The 18,680-nt window shown below is 35.9% G+C and overlaps 1 protein-coding gene across 4 annotated transcripts; it reads left to right on the top strand.

Moving 5' to 3' along the window:
- The first annotated feature begins 1,338 nt into the window (after nt 1-1,338).
- sfi1 (SFI1 centrin binding protein) lies at nt 1,339-18,664 on the top strand. 4 transcript variants are annotated; one of them, XM_053497567.1, is made up of 32 exons: nt 1,339-1,578; nt 1,994-2,142; nt 2,233-2,304; nt 2,463-2,573; nt 2,941-3,035; nt 3,123-3,240; nt 3,322-3,424; nt 3,788-3,944; nt 4,178-4,339; nt 5,046-5,116; nt 5,231-5,323; nt 5,534-5,631; nt 6,675-6,741; nt 6,919-7,049; nt 8,127-8,208; nt 8,710-8,888; nt 8,983-9,058; nt 9,142-9,237; nt 9,544-9,620; nt 9,704-9,806; nt 10,091-10,187; nt 10,912-11,072; nt 11,172-11,246; nt 11,704-11,778; nt 11,865-12,041; nt 12,214-12,443; nt 12,634-12,774; nt 13,217-13,484; nt 13,608-13,680; nt 14,134-14,290; nt 14,393-14,495; nt 17,124-18,664. In XM_053497567.1, exons 1-32 carry the CDS (start codon nt 1,540-1,542, stop codon nt 17,244-17,246), a joined length of 3,759 nt encoding a protein of 1,252 aa, XP_053353542.1. In that variant the 5' UTR covers nt 1,339-1,539; the 3' UTR covers nt 17,247-18,664. The 4 variants fall into 4 exon arrangements, with proteins under 4 accessions (XP_053353542.1, XP_053353540.1, XP_053353541.1 ...); XM_053497565.1 differs by having other exon boundaries at nt 14,131-14,290; XM_053497566.1 differs by having other exon boundaries at nt 13,605-13,680.
- The last annotated feature ends 16 nt before the right edge of the window (nt 18,665-18,680 follow it).

Below are 18,680 nucleotides of genomic sequence, written 5' to 3'. Positions count from 1 at the left end.
TTCCCTTTTCCATCTAATATCAATACTAGTATACTAGTATCATATAAAAATAAGAAATTAACTATTTCTACAATGTAAATATGTAAATAAATTTCTGTTACACAAGAATTCTGAAAACCATCTAAAAAGTTAATTCAATACACTTTAGTTCAATGATATAAATAAAATAGGAATTTAATAATAAAAAAAGAAAAGCTACCCCACGAAACTATTTTAAGTTTTTTAAAATAAAAGTAGAAATATTTTCAACATAGTCACAATGATTTAGTTTTTTTTCATAATTGTCACACTTAAATGATTTAGATCACACCAATTTTATATTACACAAAGATGTATATACCCAAGTAAATACAAAATGCAGTTTTTAAATAATGATTTTATTTATTCAGGGAAGGAAATTATGTCCAAACCTGCTAATCCTATGTAAAGAAAGTAATCTCCACTTACTAAATCATGAATGAACTGTGATTTATTTATTTTTTTTCTTTTTGTAAAGATGAATTTAACATTTAACTTAAATAGAACCTACCTGACAAAGTAAAGCATGCTAAAATATATAAAAGAAAGAAAGAAAGAAAGAAAGAAAGAAACTTGATCTAAAGAAATCCAAAAACAGATAAGAAACAAAGTAAGTGGCTCCAGGACACCGCGACCCTAAATACAGGATAAAGCGGTATAGAAGATGAGTGAGTGAGTGAGCTTTGACAATAGTGCTGGCTACAAGTTGTCCATAATAATGAACTTATTTTTATATATTACAAGAAGTGTATGGCAGATTTAAACTTTGTAATTGTTAATAATCAGTATTAGTGCAATTTAAATAAAACTAAAAAAAAGCTTAATTATAGCTTTACAGTTTTTAAGAGATGAGAGATGTTCCATAACATGGTCCATAACTAGAAACAAACAAAAACAATGTTATTAATAAATTCCTGTATTGATTGGGAAACTGCTGTGGAACAAGGGGAAGGGGAATACTTCTATATGTACATTTAATTATTTAATTTATTTTTACTTTAATGTATAGGAATACATATAATGTAGTTCCAATATAAGTTGTGCATTTGATTGGAGAAATTCTAGGGGTTTTTTTGTTTTGTTTTTTTTACGTTCGCAAACGTTAATTATTCCGAGACCAGTTATATAAATTGTGTATATAATTCTAGAACTGTTCTCAGAACAGTTTTCGACGGCGCATCTACGAATTCCAGTTTAAGAGTCTCTTTAACCGACCATAGCTCAACGAGCAACGAGCCGTGTAGCCTGTAGTCGTGACTGAACTTTTATTGTGAAATGGATCAGGCGGAAGTTGACGCTGGGAGGGAGGCGGCAGTTACGGTTTGTTGTCGGTTTTGGGTTAACGGTAGACACAGATTTGTTTGATGAATGCCAAGAAAACTTCACTCAAGTGTCACTAAATTATGTCCAACACATTATGTGTAGTTTACTACGAAACTCATCTCAACATCAAGAAAGGACAATAAACGTTTGCTCTCGCTGTTTGGCTGGAGAAGTTGGGATAGGTAACGACTTGGCTGCATGACATTCAGTAAGGAAAGAGAGAGAGAGACTGAAAAGGTACTTTCACAGCTCGTTTATAATCTGACAAGAACATATACAAACCTCCAGCACTGAATCGTTGTTTGAAGTATCTAATACATTTTTGATTGCAGGTCAAATTTTGTGTGCTTACAGTTTCCTTACTACATTTACAAATTTCTGGTTTCTAAGCTAGAACACATAGTTAAACTTTGAAGATTTTGACAGCTCACTGTAATTATGCAGATGTAATAGCTGCAAGGGGTGGGCCAACATCATATTAAACCCTATGGATTAAGAATCGGATGTTACTCAAGTTCATATGCATGTGAAGACAGGCAAGCGAATGCTTTTGCCAATATAGTTTGTGTATGTGTAATATAGAACTGTATGTAATAATAAAACTTTAAACAACTTTAAATCAAACTTTGTGCGTACCTGCCGTGTATTTTAGTTGAAGACTATGCACAAACCAAAAGCACAGTGTGGAAAGCAGGGTGTGTCTGCAAAAGGCTTGATGAGAAATACACCAGTTCGTAAGGTCACCTACAGAGTGGGATACATGTGGAACCGAGGTGGACGACTCAAAGAGCTCAGGATACGGTACGTTATCATTAATGCAACCGTATTTCCTTTAGTAATGTAATTTTGTAATTGTGCCTAAGCCAACGCTAACTTAGGCTGTGTGTGTAGGCACCTTGCACGGAAATTCCTTCGTCTCTGGGTTCAGAAGACATTTGGACGAATCACTCCATCACAGGCCAGGTTCAGTTCTTGCCCACACTAGCACTGTTGCAGTATTTGGAATTGTACTTAAATCAATAATAATATCTAATAGCTAATTATGAATACTACTCCAACTAATACTACTACAACTAAAAAATTGTAACTGTGATGGGTAATTGTGTGAATGGATTTTTCAGGTCTCACCACACTAAGGTTGTCCTGAGGAAGGTTCTTTGGGCCTGGAAAGATGACTGGTGGCATGCCAGAAGAGAGTGGGCACTGACCATTAGAGCAGACTGTCACTATAAGTTAGTATTCATTAGACAAGAAAATTGTTAAGAAATAAACGAAATTATCTAAATTATCAGCTACATGATTCCTGTCGTTTTATTCATGATAGCCATGTCCACATTTTTTGCCTGCTTCACACTGTTCAGTCAGGATAGGTATTCCCCAGGGACTACCCAATACAATGCTATTATGATACATAGTTGCTGATTTGTGTCCTGATTTTATAAATACTGTTAAAATATACTGTTTTCTACGTGTGAGCCAAATCTTTTCAAATGCATTTCTGACTTCAGTATTTGAATCTCTTTCAAATACTGAAGAAGAAGATAGCCACATCAAATCTTAAAATAATAACACAACATGTCTTTTGTCCTCTTATTGCAGGTATGTCCTCTACAGTAAAGTGTACCAAGCCTGGTGTCAATATTTGTCTATTAAGAAAGAAGAAAAAAAAAAGATGCAGATCGCATTAGTCTTTGGTATGTAAATGTCATCACACATCACTAACTGTACACCATGGTTGATAGTTGTTGCATAGATGTGTGTAATTTTGTGCTGTTTTACAGCAAAGCGGCATCAGCTGCGTGTTGTGTGGGAAGGCTGGGAGCTATATGTGGAAATGAGACGATTAAAACACAGGATGTGTGACACAGCCCTAAAACACCACAGACACACTGCTATGGGGTATGCTTCATGTGTGTACATAATCAGGCAGGTGTTAGGCTGAGGAAAGTTGCTGACCTATAATTCTGTGTCTTGCGATAGTTGGGTGTGGACTGTCTGGCAAACTGCACTAGAGCAACGCAAAACCGAGCATCTCCATGAAGACCTGGCGGCACAACAGTGGGCTATGTCTGTACAGAGCAGAGTAAGTATGTGTGGGTCTACAGTTAGAAGTAGTAAATGTCATAATACCCAAACACAGCTTAAGCCAAACAGACTTCAGTTTAACTGATATCTTATTAAAAACATTTAGACGGATACGACAGATTTGTCCTACATTTGTACTGCTGGCACTTTGGGTGAATCAGCATTTGTCTTTTTATTTCTAAAGTTGAGTTTTTTATTTTATTCCAATGGAGTTCTCCTTTTCAGGACGTACTAAAATCGTCTGATTACTAAAAAACCGTCCAAAAAAATTCTGATTTCTGATACTGACCAACCAATTAAAAAAAAAACATATAATGAATGCATATTTTACATTTTGCTGAATGATGTATGTTGATTGCAGGCATGGCTTCAATGGAAAAAGAAGTATACAGAAACATGTATCTTAAGAGAGAAAGAAGCCGGAGCCTGTCTTCAGTACTGCCAGCAAATCCAGAATCGTGTACTACAAGGCTGGATTACATACACTCAACACAGGAAAGAAAAAAAATATGCAAAAGGTAGCCGACATACATTACCTGTGTTCACTGTAGAAAAAAAAGCATGGCATTTCTCATAATATCTGAAAAGTTAATTCAGTAAGAAGCCTTCCTTCATATGTAGTCTTTCTGTAATTAGACTAAAAGAGTATCTCTTTGGATAGCTCATGTCCCATTGTTATATTTTTTGACATAATTGATAAAGTTGGCAGGAAATTCTTTGTGTATAAAGCCATAGTTTGCTTATGTTGCAGCTGTGGCTAGCAGTGTATGGCGTTGCTCTGTCTTAAGGATGTACTGGTGTACGTGGCACAGAGCTTTGCAAAACAAACAGACTGACAGAGTTAAAGAGCAGATTGCAGAGCGTCTAGCACTTCATATCATTCAACGGCGGGCATTTTCACACTGGAGAGATTGTATCCTTATATACTCTTAGTCAACATTAATAAATTATTAATGCTTTTCTAATATTTTATCCAGTTGTCTTCCCCACCAGCAGTTTCTTTTTGAAAGCATAATAGCATTCTTCTGAGTTTTTTTATCTATTTATTTTTTGCTCTCATAATATTATAGGAATGGGCACAGTTGGCTGTGATATTATAATGGTTGAAATGTTTGTTATAATGATGTAACAGTTTTAATGGTTTTTAACATTTTATTGGTAAAAAATTGTAGTGGTGGGCTCCTTATTGATGCAAAAGAAAAGCGCTATTATCCAGAGTTTGATCATGCCACAGGTTAACAGGGCCAAAAGAGGCCAAATTGGCTGAGAGGGTGGCATAGCATGCTTTTTTTTCAATGTCAATCATTGTGAAAATTTTCAGTCATGGGCATCTACACATTATCTTATTGTGTTAGGCCACCCACTGATTTTCCACCAGCACAGGTTTAAAAAGATGCGTTTGGCTGGCTTTATGTACCTTGGAGGAAGGCTATGGTAGCCTTTCCTCTCTGTGATGGAGGAGAGCTGTCTGATGTGTGGAATTTGTCATGTCTAAACAAAAAAAATTGTGACAACTCTAAGAAGATACACTAAAGATGCTAGTATGTATGTGTTTTCCCTGTGGTTATTTTATTTATAACATTTTATCATGCATCATACTTTCCTGATCTGATTTGTAGATGTGCACATTTGCTCTGTAAAGGCCAGGACAGAACAGACTGCCATTCAACATCGACACCTTCACCTGCTGGTTAGAAATATGTGGGCTGTGCCATTCTGGAAAGGCTAATGCAGGAAGTTCTTGCACATTTTCTACTTAAGTAAAATATTCTAAATGTCAAATTTTGTGTGTCCCCCCCTTCAGCATGTAGGGTTTAAAGGCTTGGCCTTAAATGCCACTCGCTGTAAAACTCATCGGTTCAACAAGAACATTAGTGCGAAGCATCATCAGCACACTGTAAGAAAACCTACTTCTTATCATGTATAAAATTCATGCAGAATTTCTCTAGCATTTATATTATGTATGTCCTCAGAACCTCGCAAACTATTACTTAAAACACTTAACTTAATTTAATTATATATCTGGTGTTGCATTTATTATTTTTGTTTCATATGTTAGCTTTTGTATTCTTAAATAACTTTGCTGATTTAATTTCTTTTTTTGCAGATGATGGTGAAATATTGGAAGCGTTGGCAACTGCGCTTGGAGCAGATTAAGGAAATACAGATTCAACCCAAAATAACTGTAGCAGTGAACTATCACAGGTTTATTATTGATATTTAATTATCAAAAATGGAAAAAAACCATATATTCTTCTTTTCTACACTGGGCTTAGCTAAAGGCAATAATTTGTGACTAGTTTAAAGTAATAATTCTAGAGCTAATGTCAGTTTTGCCATCACCCAGCATCCAGAACACTTAAACCATGAATTCAGTAACAATGAATATCTGAGATTTGGGAAAAGGGTACAATTATTGACATCTGGAAGTCCAAACATTTGTGGCACTAGGCGGGGTACACCCTGGATTGGGTGCCAGTGTGTCACATGGCTGAGAAGCAAACCCCTCTCACACACTATGGCTAATTTGGCAACGCCAAGTAGCCTAATTTCTAAACTCCATTCACACAGACCCACCTGCACTGATCTGCTATTCGACATGTCTGTCTTTTCTTCTTTACATTTTTTGGAAACTATTTCTAGATCTTTGGCGAAGTCAAGTTTGTAAAAACTAGTATGTTTGTATGTTTACTTGAACTAAATACAGAAGGTATGTGCTGCTTGGTAGATAGCACTATTGCGTAGTGTGGCAAAAAAAGTTTATCCAGCTTTTGATTTAATGGCTGTGGCAGGAAAAAAATAAAAACACGAAACTGCAAAAGCAACGCAGGCATATCTTTGGTTAGATACAGATCCAATGAGAAGTGGTGGAGGATGACAGTTACTGCGGCTGGCTGAAAAGACCCAGAACTTTGTGTGAGGCAGAATGTGTATTGTCACAAACGTAACACAGTTTTAAATGTTTTTCAACTATGCCTGCTGTATTTTAGATTGTAGATTTGGCATTTATTTCATGCACTGGGCTGAATTTATTACCATAGTATTATTTTTTTTAAATAATGTGAATACAGTTATGCTATGCTATGTGTGCATAACGCATATATATATATATATATATATATAATATTTCATTTGGAATCAACAAAAGTCATGTCTATAGTGCACTTTAGTTTATCTTCTGATTGGATATAAGAACTTTTTTTTTCTTTTACTTTTTTTTTACCTTTTTTTTTACTGTTAACTTGCAGAATTGCAGTGCTAAGAAGATATATTCAGAGATGGAGGGAGCACTGCAAAGAGCACAGACACATGCAGGTACCAGCCTAAATCTAATTAAGTTTTTATCACACATTCTTCACTTTTACTTAGAGCAAGTGATTCTTTGTTCACCTGGTTTGTTATAAAGATCTGATTTTATTTTGATCACATCAGCATAACGCAAGGCTCACATTAAATGAGCCTTATTTTTCTTGTATGTGTGTTTGTGTGTAGGATTTAGAGTTGCGGGCTGACTCTTGGTTTGCAAGCCGGATCCTTCCAAAATGTCTGAAATCCTGGACGGAATTTACTATAGAAAGAATAAAGCGCAAAGAGAGGGGAGAAATAGCTGAGCAGCATCATCAGTGAGTCTGTGAAATACTAAACATAAGATTAATTTGGACCTGACCTTGGATGCATTTAAATATATGTGTGTATGTGTAAGACTACTAATATACTGTATTTAATAATGTTTTAGTGAATGCATTTTGATTTAACACTCCTTTCTATGTATGCATATTTAGGATTTGGTTGTTTTACTGTATATACATTTTAATTGCAGCTTTGACTATTGCTATAAAAGACTAAATTTGTCTTAACAATTTTAAGCTTCCCAGGTGATAGATTTGTACATGCCTGATGTCATTTAAACTCAATATGATTCCACAGCCACTATTTTATAATGGGTGATTATAACACCACCGCTTCCAGTTTTTTTATGCACCTGTCAGAGATAATTCTAGGGGGATATCTTAAGAAGAAGTGGTTGTATTTTTGTAGGATTTATATGGCATCATTATTGTACAGTAACTGGCAAACGAACTGATTACACTTTGGAAGTGATCCAAACAGGTTTAAGGTCAAATGTCTGAAATAGGTTTTATGTATTTTATAGTAGTCTATTTAAAAAAAATTTCAGGCATGCACATTAGTGACAAGAACAATTTTTGGCACTGGAGTCATCCGAGTTCTACTTCGAGTTTAGTCAAAACATGTTGGGATTAAGCAATGATGGCTATTTATCTACACATCAAAATTAGGAACTGGAATACAGTTCATGCTCAGTCTGCTTTGTATTTTGTGTGATTTGACATTCCCACCAAAAAATGTAAGCAATATAATTGAAAAAATTAGATTAGTATAAATATTTATTGAATATGGCATGAGTAAATATGTATTAAGCAACATATTCTTCAAATCTTTTTTCAAACAGTAAAACCCTGTTGATGGAGGCTTTGATAAAAAAATTTATATAAAAAAAAATAATAATATAATAAAATATTTTGTTTAGATGCTATTTCATGAATCACCTTTTTGTCGGTTAAGTGAGCTCTTGTTCTTAAAGCTATGTTTTGATGAACTTGAGGTGTATGATTGTGCATGTTAGAACTTACTGAGGCCCGTTTTTTCGTGTTTTTATGTTGTCGTTGTTGATTGTATAGGCAGCAGATATACAGCTGGGCTTTTTATATCTGGTGGGAACGCTTGGTTCAACAGAGAGACCAGAGGTTGGCGGAGAGAATGGTAAACAATCAGAGAAGCAGATATGTGCATTATTAACTGTAGAAATGGACATATTAATTCTCTTGAAAAGGGTTAAAATACTGTAGATCTAAATTGCTTATCAAGTCTCTATTTTATTGGAATGTACATGTAGTGCTTGAATAAGTAATTTAAGGTAATGTAAATACCAGCTATTGTAACCTTAAGATCTTTTACTACTGTCGAGAATGGAAATGCAGTATTTTTGACAGAAAACAAGTGAAACTGCTTTTTTCATTGGCTTTGTGTAAAGTGGCAAATATTACATATGAATGATTTTGAGACAAGCCTCTGTAGTTAGTAATGCTCCCCATAATTAATAATACTTTTGTTAAAGTTTTTAAATACAATCAGTTTTTTTGAGCATGCAGAGAAAAAGCACAAATTTAAAATTGTGTTACTTCTTGTGTAAACCTTCCCTGATTCTACAGCTGCCTGCAAGCTCACACTCGATTCCCAAACCACTCTTGATATTTTTCTCAGGCTGTGCTACATGCAGAAAGAGTGTGTGTGTCCCGTGCCTGGTCTAAATGGCTGTCGAAGATGTTTCAGCAGAGAGAGGACAGACTCAAGCAAACAAAAGCTGTAACCCTTTACAGACAGACTCTTCTGCACAAAACTCTGAGACAGTGGGGACACAATGTCAGCAACATCCAGAGGAGGTGCGAGTCACACTGAAATTAGGCTGAGAACACTTTATGTAAATTTATGATTGCAACTTATTGAGGATGGGTGTTGTTGTGTGTTGTTTATCAGTCAGAGACATTTTGAGCAGGCAGTCGTCCATGACAGGCACCTGTCTATGAGGCGAGCTCTGATCGGCTGGTGCGAGGTATCAACCATTACTATGTGCTACTGCAGATGTTTTTAAGTCACAGTATGTATGCGTTTATGGTTTTATGTGTGTCTTTACAGTATGTAGCACGCAGAAGAGAGAAGAACAGGCGATTGATGCAAATCGATCAGCACTATGAAGGAAGACTGCTAAAGCACAAGTTTGAGGCATGGAAGGTAGCCATTTAGACAATATTAAACATTTAGTGATATTAAAATGTGCAATTTCATAAAAGACCAAGGCTTTTTTTATTTCCTAAAAACTTATTCAAAATATTTAATGAAAATATATATATTTTTTAATATCAAGATTAAAGCCACCATTGTATGTGTGTGTGTGTGTGTGTGTGTGTGTGATTGTGTGTGTGATTGTGTGTGTGTGTGATTGTGTGTGTGATTGTGTGTGTGTGTGTGTGATTGTGTGTGTGTGTGTGTGTGTGTGTGTGTGTGTGTGTGTGTGTGTGTGTGATTGTGTGTGTGTAGCAACACCAATCACAGATCCAGCAGATCAACCTAATTGTAGAACAGCGTTACCAGCGACATCAAAAACATCTGCTCAGGTATGACTCGCACTGATGTTGCAAATATTTTATTATTGAACATCTCCTGTTTTCATGTTTGCATCTGTTTACATTTACTACAGAAGGATGCTGTGTGTGTGGAGGACCAACATACGTCTGTCAGTGGAGGAAAGGGAGAAAGAGACACAAGCAAAGTGTCATCATAACCACAGCTTACTATCAAAGGTGCTCTAGACTGCTTGTATGTAACTGAAGCGATACTGTGCGTCTCAGGTTTTGATTTTAATGAAAACTATTAGTGTTCTTCCCTGCAAAAATGTATTAGCAACTTGTTTACAGTGTCCAATGTCTCTATCCAGACACAGGTACTAATTTGGATAACGATGGCATTCTATTCAAGGTTTATTTATATATGTCCATCTCCTTGTGTCCAAAACCTTATTGACAAGTGTCACTAAAAGTGACATATTTTACATTTTAAGTGGTAATATTGCTATTTTTATGCACAGGTGTTTTTAGCATGGCATCAGAGATCAGCATACAAAACGTTTTATCATCACCAGCAGGAGGAAGCACTGAGAGAAGCTCAACTTCACCTCGACAGAGGTATCAACCATTTACATCACTTGAGTACTGTAAATTTGTCACATTTCCCCTTAGGGATCAGCAAATTATGCCTGTGTACCATCAGTATGTCTGTCCATTTAACCATACTATGGTTCAGTACTATGTACATTACATGTCAAAAGTTTGGATACACCTTCTAATTGAATGGCCTTTCCTGATTTTTTATTTCTACATTGTAAAGCATTGCTGAAGCCATCCAAAATGCAATAATCTCCCTTAAACAGTTGATATTGAGATATATCCTCTAATCTGAGGTGCTGGTTGTTAATTGTTGATTGTGAATTGGAGGCTGGTAACTCTAAATGAATAACTTCTCTGCAGCAGAGGTAAGTTTTACTCTTGCTTTCCTGGGAAGGTCTTCATTAAAGGCAGTTCATCATGGTGCTTGATGGGTTTCGCAAATGCACTTGACAATATTGTTCTACTGTTAAGTGTTATTTCATAGTTTTGAAATCTCCAGTATTGTTCTCGAATGTAGAAAAATAAATCCAAACTTGTGTCCAAACTTTGACTGTTACAAAATATCTAATTGCATTTAATGTCAACCATACTTTTTAACTATATTATAAAAGTGTATTATCTTTTAATATGTGTAGATAATAGAAAAAAATTTTTTTCGGAAATAAGTTTTAAGTATTTTTTTTTGTATTAGAGCTTCTGTTCATCTGGTGTCAGAACCGTGCTCTTATGTGTTTTCTGGCAGTTCGGACACGTGCAGTTCTGAGGAGGTGGAGAAAGAAACACTGTGAGGCAAGAGAAGAAAGGCTGTCTGGGGAGAAAGCCTGCAAATATTACCGACATATCCTGCTCACAAAAAGTCTCACGGCCTGGATCTTGAATAATAAGCAGCAGAAACTCTATCAGGTGCACCTAAACACTGTCTTTACCACACTGTGTTAGACTGTAATGCTCATTCGCTTATTTTCATTATGTATTCCTGTTTATTGTATCTGTATGTATTAGGTCATGAAAAACAGAAGCAATGAGCTACACAAATTAAGAACATGTCAGCGTTTTTTTATCCTCTGGAAAGCACAGGTAAGAACTACACATTTCTTGGTGGTACTTTCCACTTTGGTGGTCAGACAATCTCTGACTTTGTGCTTAATGCATTATGGAGAATTATACTTAAAATACAATACAATACAATTTTAATACAATACATTAAAAATGAACAAAATAATTATAGAATACTGCATTTATATTTATATACTAAAGGTATTCTACAGAATACATTGTACGTTTTTTATGTCTTTTTAAAATTTAATGTTAAAATTGTAAGATATTTTTACAGTAACTTAAACTTGGACATTGCTTTACAATGTAGATATAAGAATCAGGAAAGGCCATACAGATAAAGCATGAGTGGTATAGATAGCAGCTACAACTGCAGATTTAAAAATAACATATCTTATTTATTTTTTTTTGGTGTATGATTCTTACAGCGTCATTTATCCCCTTTTGTCTTTTACCCATGTGTTTATAAATGCCACAGCTACAGAGCAGAAGAAAAGAAGCAGAGCTGACAGAGATGGCCCTTTGGCACTGGTCCCTAAACCTGCAAGCCAAGGTAGCATCTAAACAACATCATCGTTTTCACCTAAACATTTAACTTGTTAAAGATTAAGATGTTAAAGATAGTATTTATAAATTCAGGTGCTCTATGCCTGGAGATACTGGGTTGCTGAGCGTCAAAGGAAAGAGAGGCGTCTTGCAGCAGCAGCTCAATTCTACAGAGATGAACTGCTGCAAGAAGGCATAACCCACATCCTTACATATGCGGCACATATGAAGGCATTTTCTACAACAATGGCACTTCACAGCTGTGAACAGGTGTGTGCATGAAATATGTTTGGAATAGGGGCATGTCTTCGGTGTAATTTAAATATTGTTATGCCTAATTGTAAAGAGCTTTGTATTTTAACACCAATGTACACTCTTAATAAACCATTTTGAAAAAAAAGTAAGGAAATATATATTCTATATGAAATTATTTTTGTCACAGAGTTCACGGCAGCTGCAGGCAGTGGTAAGACGATGTGCCTTGCGATGGAAGCAGCGGGCATTATGCAAGCCTTCGAAAGTGGTAGAGGCAAATAAAGATGATACGCCCCCTAAAACGAACAAGAGTGTATCCTTTTTCTTACCTGAAGGCCATAACCAAAGCCATACCTGCCAACCAATCAGGATCCCAACTTCAGAGCGTACAGCAGGAGATTCCACTGTAAGCAAACTGTAAGTACAGACCTGAAGAATAAGTAACTGAAATGCATAAATGAATTTCATAAGTGCATAGATGAGGGTTGAACTCATTACATCTCACTTTATCAGTGGTTGTTATGCAGGCATGTCTGATGTACTAACATATTTGGTAGTAAATGTTCTGTTGTGCCATCTTATGACAGTTCCCTTATTAAAACTGCAGGCTGCTGGTCCGAGCATCTAGACTGCAGCCACGAAGGCCTGATGACTTATTATACTCTCCAGCCAAGGACCTGCTGCGGCACCCAGAGCCTAGAAGACACAGTCACTCAGACAATCATCACAAAGCAACACACCCTACAAGGTACAGTTGCACATGCAATAATCACAAGCCAGCACAAATTATTATAGTCTGTGAACTTCTTATAATGAAGAAATTAATATGATGAATTAACATGGAATTATGCAGAGAGAAAAAAAAGGGTGAAAACATGGAATAACTTAAATTTGACACCATTTTTACCTCATTAATGCACCTTAAATTGTAAACTGTGTATTTAATTTTTTTTAAGGTTTACATTTTCCATAATGCAGTTCTTGCTTGTTGCTTACTTGTGATAAAATATATGAAGTGGCTGCTGTAAGATTCAATTTCCCTTTGCGATTAATAAAGAACTCTATCTATCTATCTATCTATCTATCTATCTAATTAACATTTCAAAACACTGTCACATTGTGATAAAACTAAATTCCACACACTCCTTTCTGTAACCTCTTTATGACTTTGTTTTCTTGTTTTTTTGTAGTGATCAGCTGCAGAATGCAGGTCAAACTGATGCTAGACCCTCATCATCTGCTCCAGTGGCTTGTCCATCCCACTCTGTTTCACTTCCGTTCACCCAGCCTCAGCCCCCTGGACTGTTTCTGTCCACTTCACAACAGCCTCCTGTTCTGAACATTAAGCCTCCAATCATGGCCTTCAGGTCTGCTTTAACAGAAAACTCCACTCGTGCTGAGAACCAGGAGGTGCTGCTGCCTCCTTCTTCATTTACTGCATCTACATCTCTGTGCAAGGTGAATATTTCAGCCATGCTTTTACATGAGTATAAATGAAAGCAATTTGTTTCGTCCACATTTCAAATTTATAGCTTTATTATTTTCTTTTTTTTCATTTTCTTTCTCTGACATATGTAGCAGACAAGATTCAGACACAAGGATCCCTCACTCCTCTCCCCTCAAGATTTTATCCACTCTAACCTGCCTGGCCAAAGTAAACAATACACACACAGACACACTTCGCATATGAAGAGCATAGTGAATAATACTTGTAGTTGTGGAAAAAATATAGATAAATCTTAAACATCAGTACCATCAATTTGTGCCTGACAGCAAAAAGTTGGATAATTTAAACATGTCTCGTCTATCCCTATTAATACATTTGTATCTATAATCTATAATAGCATGTAATCCCGTGCTGCATTACTACATGATATAATAGTAATTTAATAACACAAGTATGTGTAGCAGTAACATTTGTACAAACTCCAAGTTTCATGAAAAAGGGGCATGTCAATGTCTTACAAGAAAGTACAGTTTAACTTTATACAAATAAAAAAGCAAATCAATATGGAACTGACTTCTATTTCTGAAAGAAAAAAAATTCAGAACAGTATAAAAAAAATGTTCCGATTTCATTTGCGTCATCTGTGTGTCTAACCAGCAGGGGTGTGTGAAAGTGCTTTTGTGGATGCGGAAGCCGACGACAATGAAGAGACCACACTCCTGCAGACAAGCAGTGATCCTACTGAAGCTCTGAACAGGGAACTACATAATATTAGACTTGACCTGCAAAGATATCAGCAAGACAAAACTCAGCTACAGTATGTACCATGTGCTGTGACCGCCCTGACCGGTGTCAAAGTTGTTTTGCGAAGCATTTCGCCCTCTTGGCGCTCTTTTAAAATGGATATTTTTACAAACAGGACATGGCGCAAACTTCAAAAGATTATGAGAAATTGGCTTCAGACAACAGGCAGTGATGCAGATACTGAAGAAAGAGAGAGCATTCTACAAGAAGTAAATGAGGTTTGTGTCTGGTTTGTCTTTTTCTTTATGTATCCCAGTCTGACACAGGAGTCCAGAAAGTCAAATAAGAATAGCTCTCAATGTGTTTAATTTCTTGTTTGTTTTGGAATGACCTTACTCAGGCAGATAATGATTTACAGTGTATACATGTATACACACTCACCTAAGGGATTATTAGGAACACCATACTAATACGGTGTTTGACCCCCTTTTGCCTTCAGAACTGCCTTAATTCTACGTGGCATTGATTCAACACGGTGCTGTAAGCATTCTTTAGAAATGTTGGCCCATATTGATAGAATAGCATCTTGCAGTTGATGGAGATTTGTGGGATGCACATCCAGGGCACGAAGCTCCCGTTCCACCACATCCCAAAGATGCTCTATTGGTGTGAGATCTGGTGACTGTGGGGGCCATTTTAGTACAGCAAACTCATTGTCATGTTCAAGAAACCAATTTGAAATGATTCGAGCTTTGTGACATGGTGCATTATCTTGCTGGAAGTAGTCATCAGAGGATGGGTACATGGTGGTCATAAAGGGATGGACATGGTCAGAAACAATGCTCAGGTAGCCCGTGGCATTTAAACGATGCCCAATTGGCACTAAGGGGCCTAAAGTGTGCCAAGAAAACATCCCCCACACCATTACACCACCACCATCCAAGGCATGATGGATCCATGTTCTCATTCTGTTTACGTCAAATTCTGACTCTACCATTTAAATGTCTCGACAGAAATCGAGACTCATCAGACCAGGCAATATTTTTCCAGTCTTCAACTGTCCAATTTTGGTGAGCTCGTGCAAATTGTAGCCTCTTTTTCCTATTTGTAGTGGAGATGAGTGGTACCCGGTGGTGTCTTCTGCTGTTGTAGCCCATCCGCCTCAAGGTTGTGCGTGTTGTGGCTTCACAAATGCTTTGCTGCATACCTCGGTTGTAACGAGTGGTTATTTCAGTCAAAGTTGCTCTTCTATCAGCTTGAATCAGTCGGTCCATTCTCCTCTGACCTCTAGCATCAACAAGGCTTTTTTCGCCCACAGGACTCCCGCATACTGGATGTTTTTCCCTTTTCACACCATTCTTTGTAAACCCTAGAAATAGTTGTGCATAAAAATCCCAGTAACTAAGCAGATTGTGAAATATTCAGACCGACCCATCTGGCACCAACAACCATGCCATGCTCAAAATTGCTTAAATCACCTCTCTTTCCCATTCTGACATTCAGTTTGGAGTTCAGGAGATTGTCTTGACTCGGACCACACCCCTAAATGTGATTGGTTAATTAGATAATTGCATTAATGAAAAATTGAACAGGTGTTCCTAATAATCCTTTAGGTGAGTGTGTGTATATGTGTGTATATATATATACAGTATATATATATATATATATATATATATATATATATTTATTTATTTTTTTTTTTACCAAAATATACCAAAATTGATGACCAAAATTGCAGAAAATATAGATTTCTGTGCAAGAGTACCAGTTACAATACTTTACAGATTGCAGTGATTAAGATGTGTATGCTATTAAAAAAACACATTATTACCCCTATTCAAAAGTAAATTGGTAAAATTACATAAGATGATTTAAAGGCTTGAATTTATAAATCTCTTAATATACACAGATCAGCCATAACATTATCACCACACCCGGAAGGACAGCCCGTCAGTCAGAGTGGTTAGATCAGTTTTATACATCTTGTATTACACAATAAGCAGATAATGCACTTTAAGAAACAAATACATAACAGTTTATTACTGATTATTAATGATATACTAGGAATGGAGCACAACACAACCCACTGCACCCAAAGGATCAACTGCTAACCTCCTGGTGCCAAACACCACAGCACACCCCCAGATGTCTTGTTAAACCATGCCCAAAAGGGCCAGGGCCACCCTGGTCTTACAAGGGGACCCTAAAACCAAAGGAATTCTGTAAAGCTGCTTTGCGATAATGATAATTTGGTGGTTTACATGGTTTTGTTTGCTCTGTGAACATGTTCAATCAAATATCATAATTATCGCCTGTTTATCATCCATCAGTTTTAAACATCTACATTTTGAAGGGAAAAAGGCAAAACGCACCTTTAGTTAGGAAGATACTTTTATTTTTGTTTTGTTTATTTGTACCTGAGGAACAGGTTTCCAGAGAGTAGCAAAAATGTGTTTGGAATTTGGAATTAATCAGTTATGCAGCCTCCTTTTAGTCTTTAACAATTGAATTTTATTTTATGTATTTATTTTGCACATTCCCACTAGATGAATTCTGACAAAAATGTTTGTGCTTGAAGTCTTTGTGTAAAAAAAAGAAAGAAAGAAAAGCAAGTTATTTTTGTTGTATTGAAATTGTAAAATGTAAAATGTAAAACAGTATAAAAGGTAAAAACCATTTTTAGGTGCACATGAAGCATGATCATAAATAAAGCCCTTTTTGGTACGCATTCTTTTGGATGATCGGTTTAAGCATAAATCTGTCTGTGCGAATAACAGCCGTCTGGTGTGTTCTTCTTGCAGATGGCAGGTTTTCTAGTCAAGCAATACTTCACATGTGCCTTTTGTCTGTGGTACAAGTCTGCCTGATTTTAATAATTAAGTATTTTTCCTATTTTGTCTTTACAGCTAGAGATACGTATTTCTTCACTGTCTAAGAAAATAGCTGAACGAAAACCCATCATGATCTGCCATGCTGCAAGAGTCAGCAGCATAGAAAGCCAGCTGCTGAGAGCCAATGTGAAAATATAGATATCATGCATTCTGTTATCTTTGTTCCCCCTTTTGTGTAGATTACTAATTTCTTGTAATCTGTTGTTATTTACTTTTATATTTATGTCAAATTAAGTTCTGTTAACCGACAAAACTCAGGAAACGCAGTAGTATATTTTGTCAAAGTATACTGTAGGTATAGCAGCAACTTAAGATATTATACTACATATACTATAATAGTATTTATTTGTAAAAGAAACTTTTATATTTAATAGATGTAATTATATGTAAATAAATCGTTTTTTGGGTATATTGTCTTACCTTTATGTTTGACCAACTCATGGATGCACTGTAGGTCACTATTTTTGCAGTTCTTCCCATTAAAAAGAATCCTCGGATAGTAGGCACATGTTCTGGAAAAGCTGGAGGCAAGATGTCGGTGACACCCTATGATTCCTTCCACATGCGCTCAGAGCCTAAAATACCATTCCCTCTGAAAGCACGCATCTCTTTTGCTTTCAGTGGTTGAGTAGTAGATACGTATAAATTAAAAAATAAGGGCTGTCCATGTGTGTGTTTTGCAAATCTGTATCGGTATCAGTGTTAGTGTGTATTGACACTGTTTGCCGGTTTGTTTGAGTGACATAGATAAAAACAGGATAAATGTTGTTGCATAACACTTATTTTCTCAGTTCTTATATGTATGTACATTGATTTAGCAAAGAACTCAAATATATGCTTTATAGTGCTATTTGTTATTAAATTGTTAGATAAGCAAAGAATGAAAAAACAACTGGGCATAATGTTAAATGATGTGGTAAAAGTGTCTTATTCCTCTTATAAACCAGCAGTCATATTTAATTTTTAATTGCAATGTAATGTTGCAATGCTGTCTACTGTAGTTAATATGTTAGTTTCTTTGTTATGACTTTACCAGCCTTTTTCCTTAGGAGACTCTTAATAATACATATGAATTGACACATTAGATGATAATGAACATAAATCATAACAAATCAAAACAACAATACGTCACAGCTCGTCATGTTGCTAATAAACCTGAAGGCACAAAGTCATCTTTCCTGCATAGTGTCTTCCTTTGTCAGGAAACTTACTGACTTTTTCCAAGCATAGATGCCAGAGACACTTTCCCTTAATCATAAAATTTAAAAAAAGTTAACATTTCACATGTACTGTTAAATATGAACACATTTGTAAACAGATTGTTAGACTCCGATTAAGTTAATGTGTAAATTGTTTTTATAGAAATGCTAAAATATTTGAAGAAGAATGTTAATATACACCAGTTGTTTACCTTGGAACCAGAACAATTGTCTAAGCGGCAGCTATAGCAAACCTTCTGGCCAAGCTGATAAAAAAAATTAACAATGCTACTATATGGTATGGTACTGTATATATTTTTTATGAATCATGCTTTATTTCTTTATTTTATTATAAGTTTTTAACTATGTAGGT

This window comes from Clarias gariepinus, chromosome 6 (assembly GCF_024256425.1).
Source record: "Clarias gariepinus isolate MV-2021 ecotype Netherlands chromosome 6, CGAR_prim_01v2, whole genome shotgun sequence".
NCBI classification, from domain to species: domain Eukaryota; kingdom Metazoa; phylum Chordata; class Actinopteri; order Siluriformes; family Clariidae; genus Clarias; species Clarias gariepinus.
Note: the sequence above shows the minus strand (reverse complement) of the source record. Positions and strands in the feature narration are given on the sequence as shown.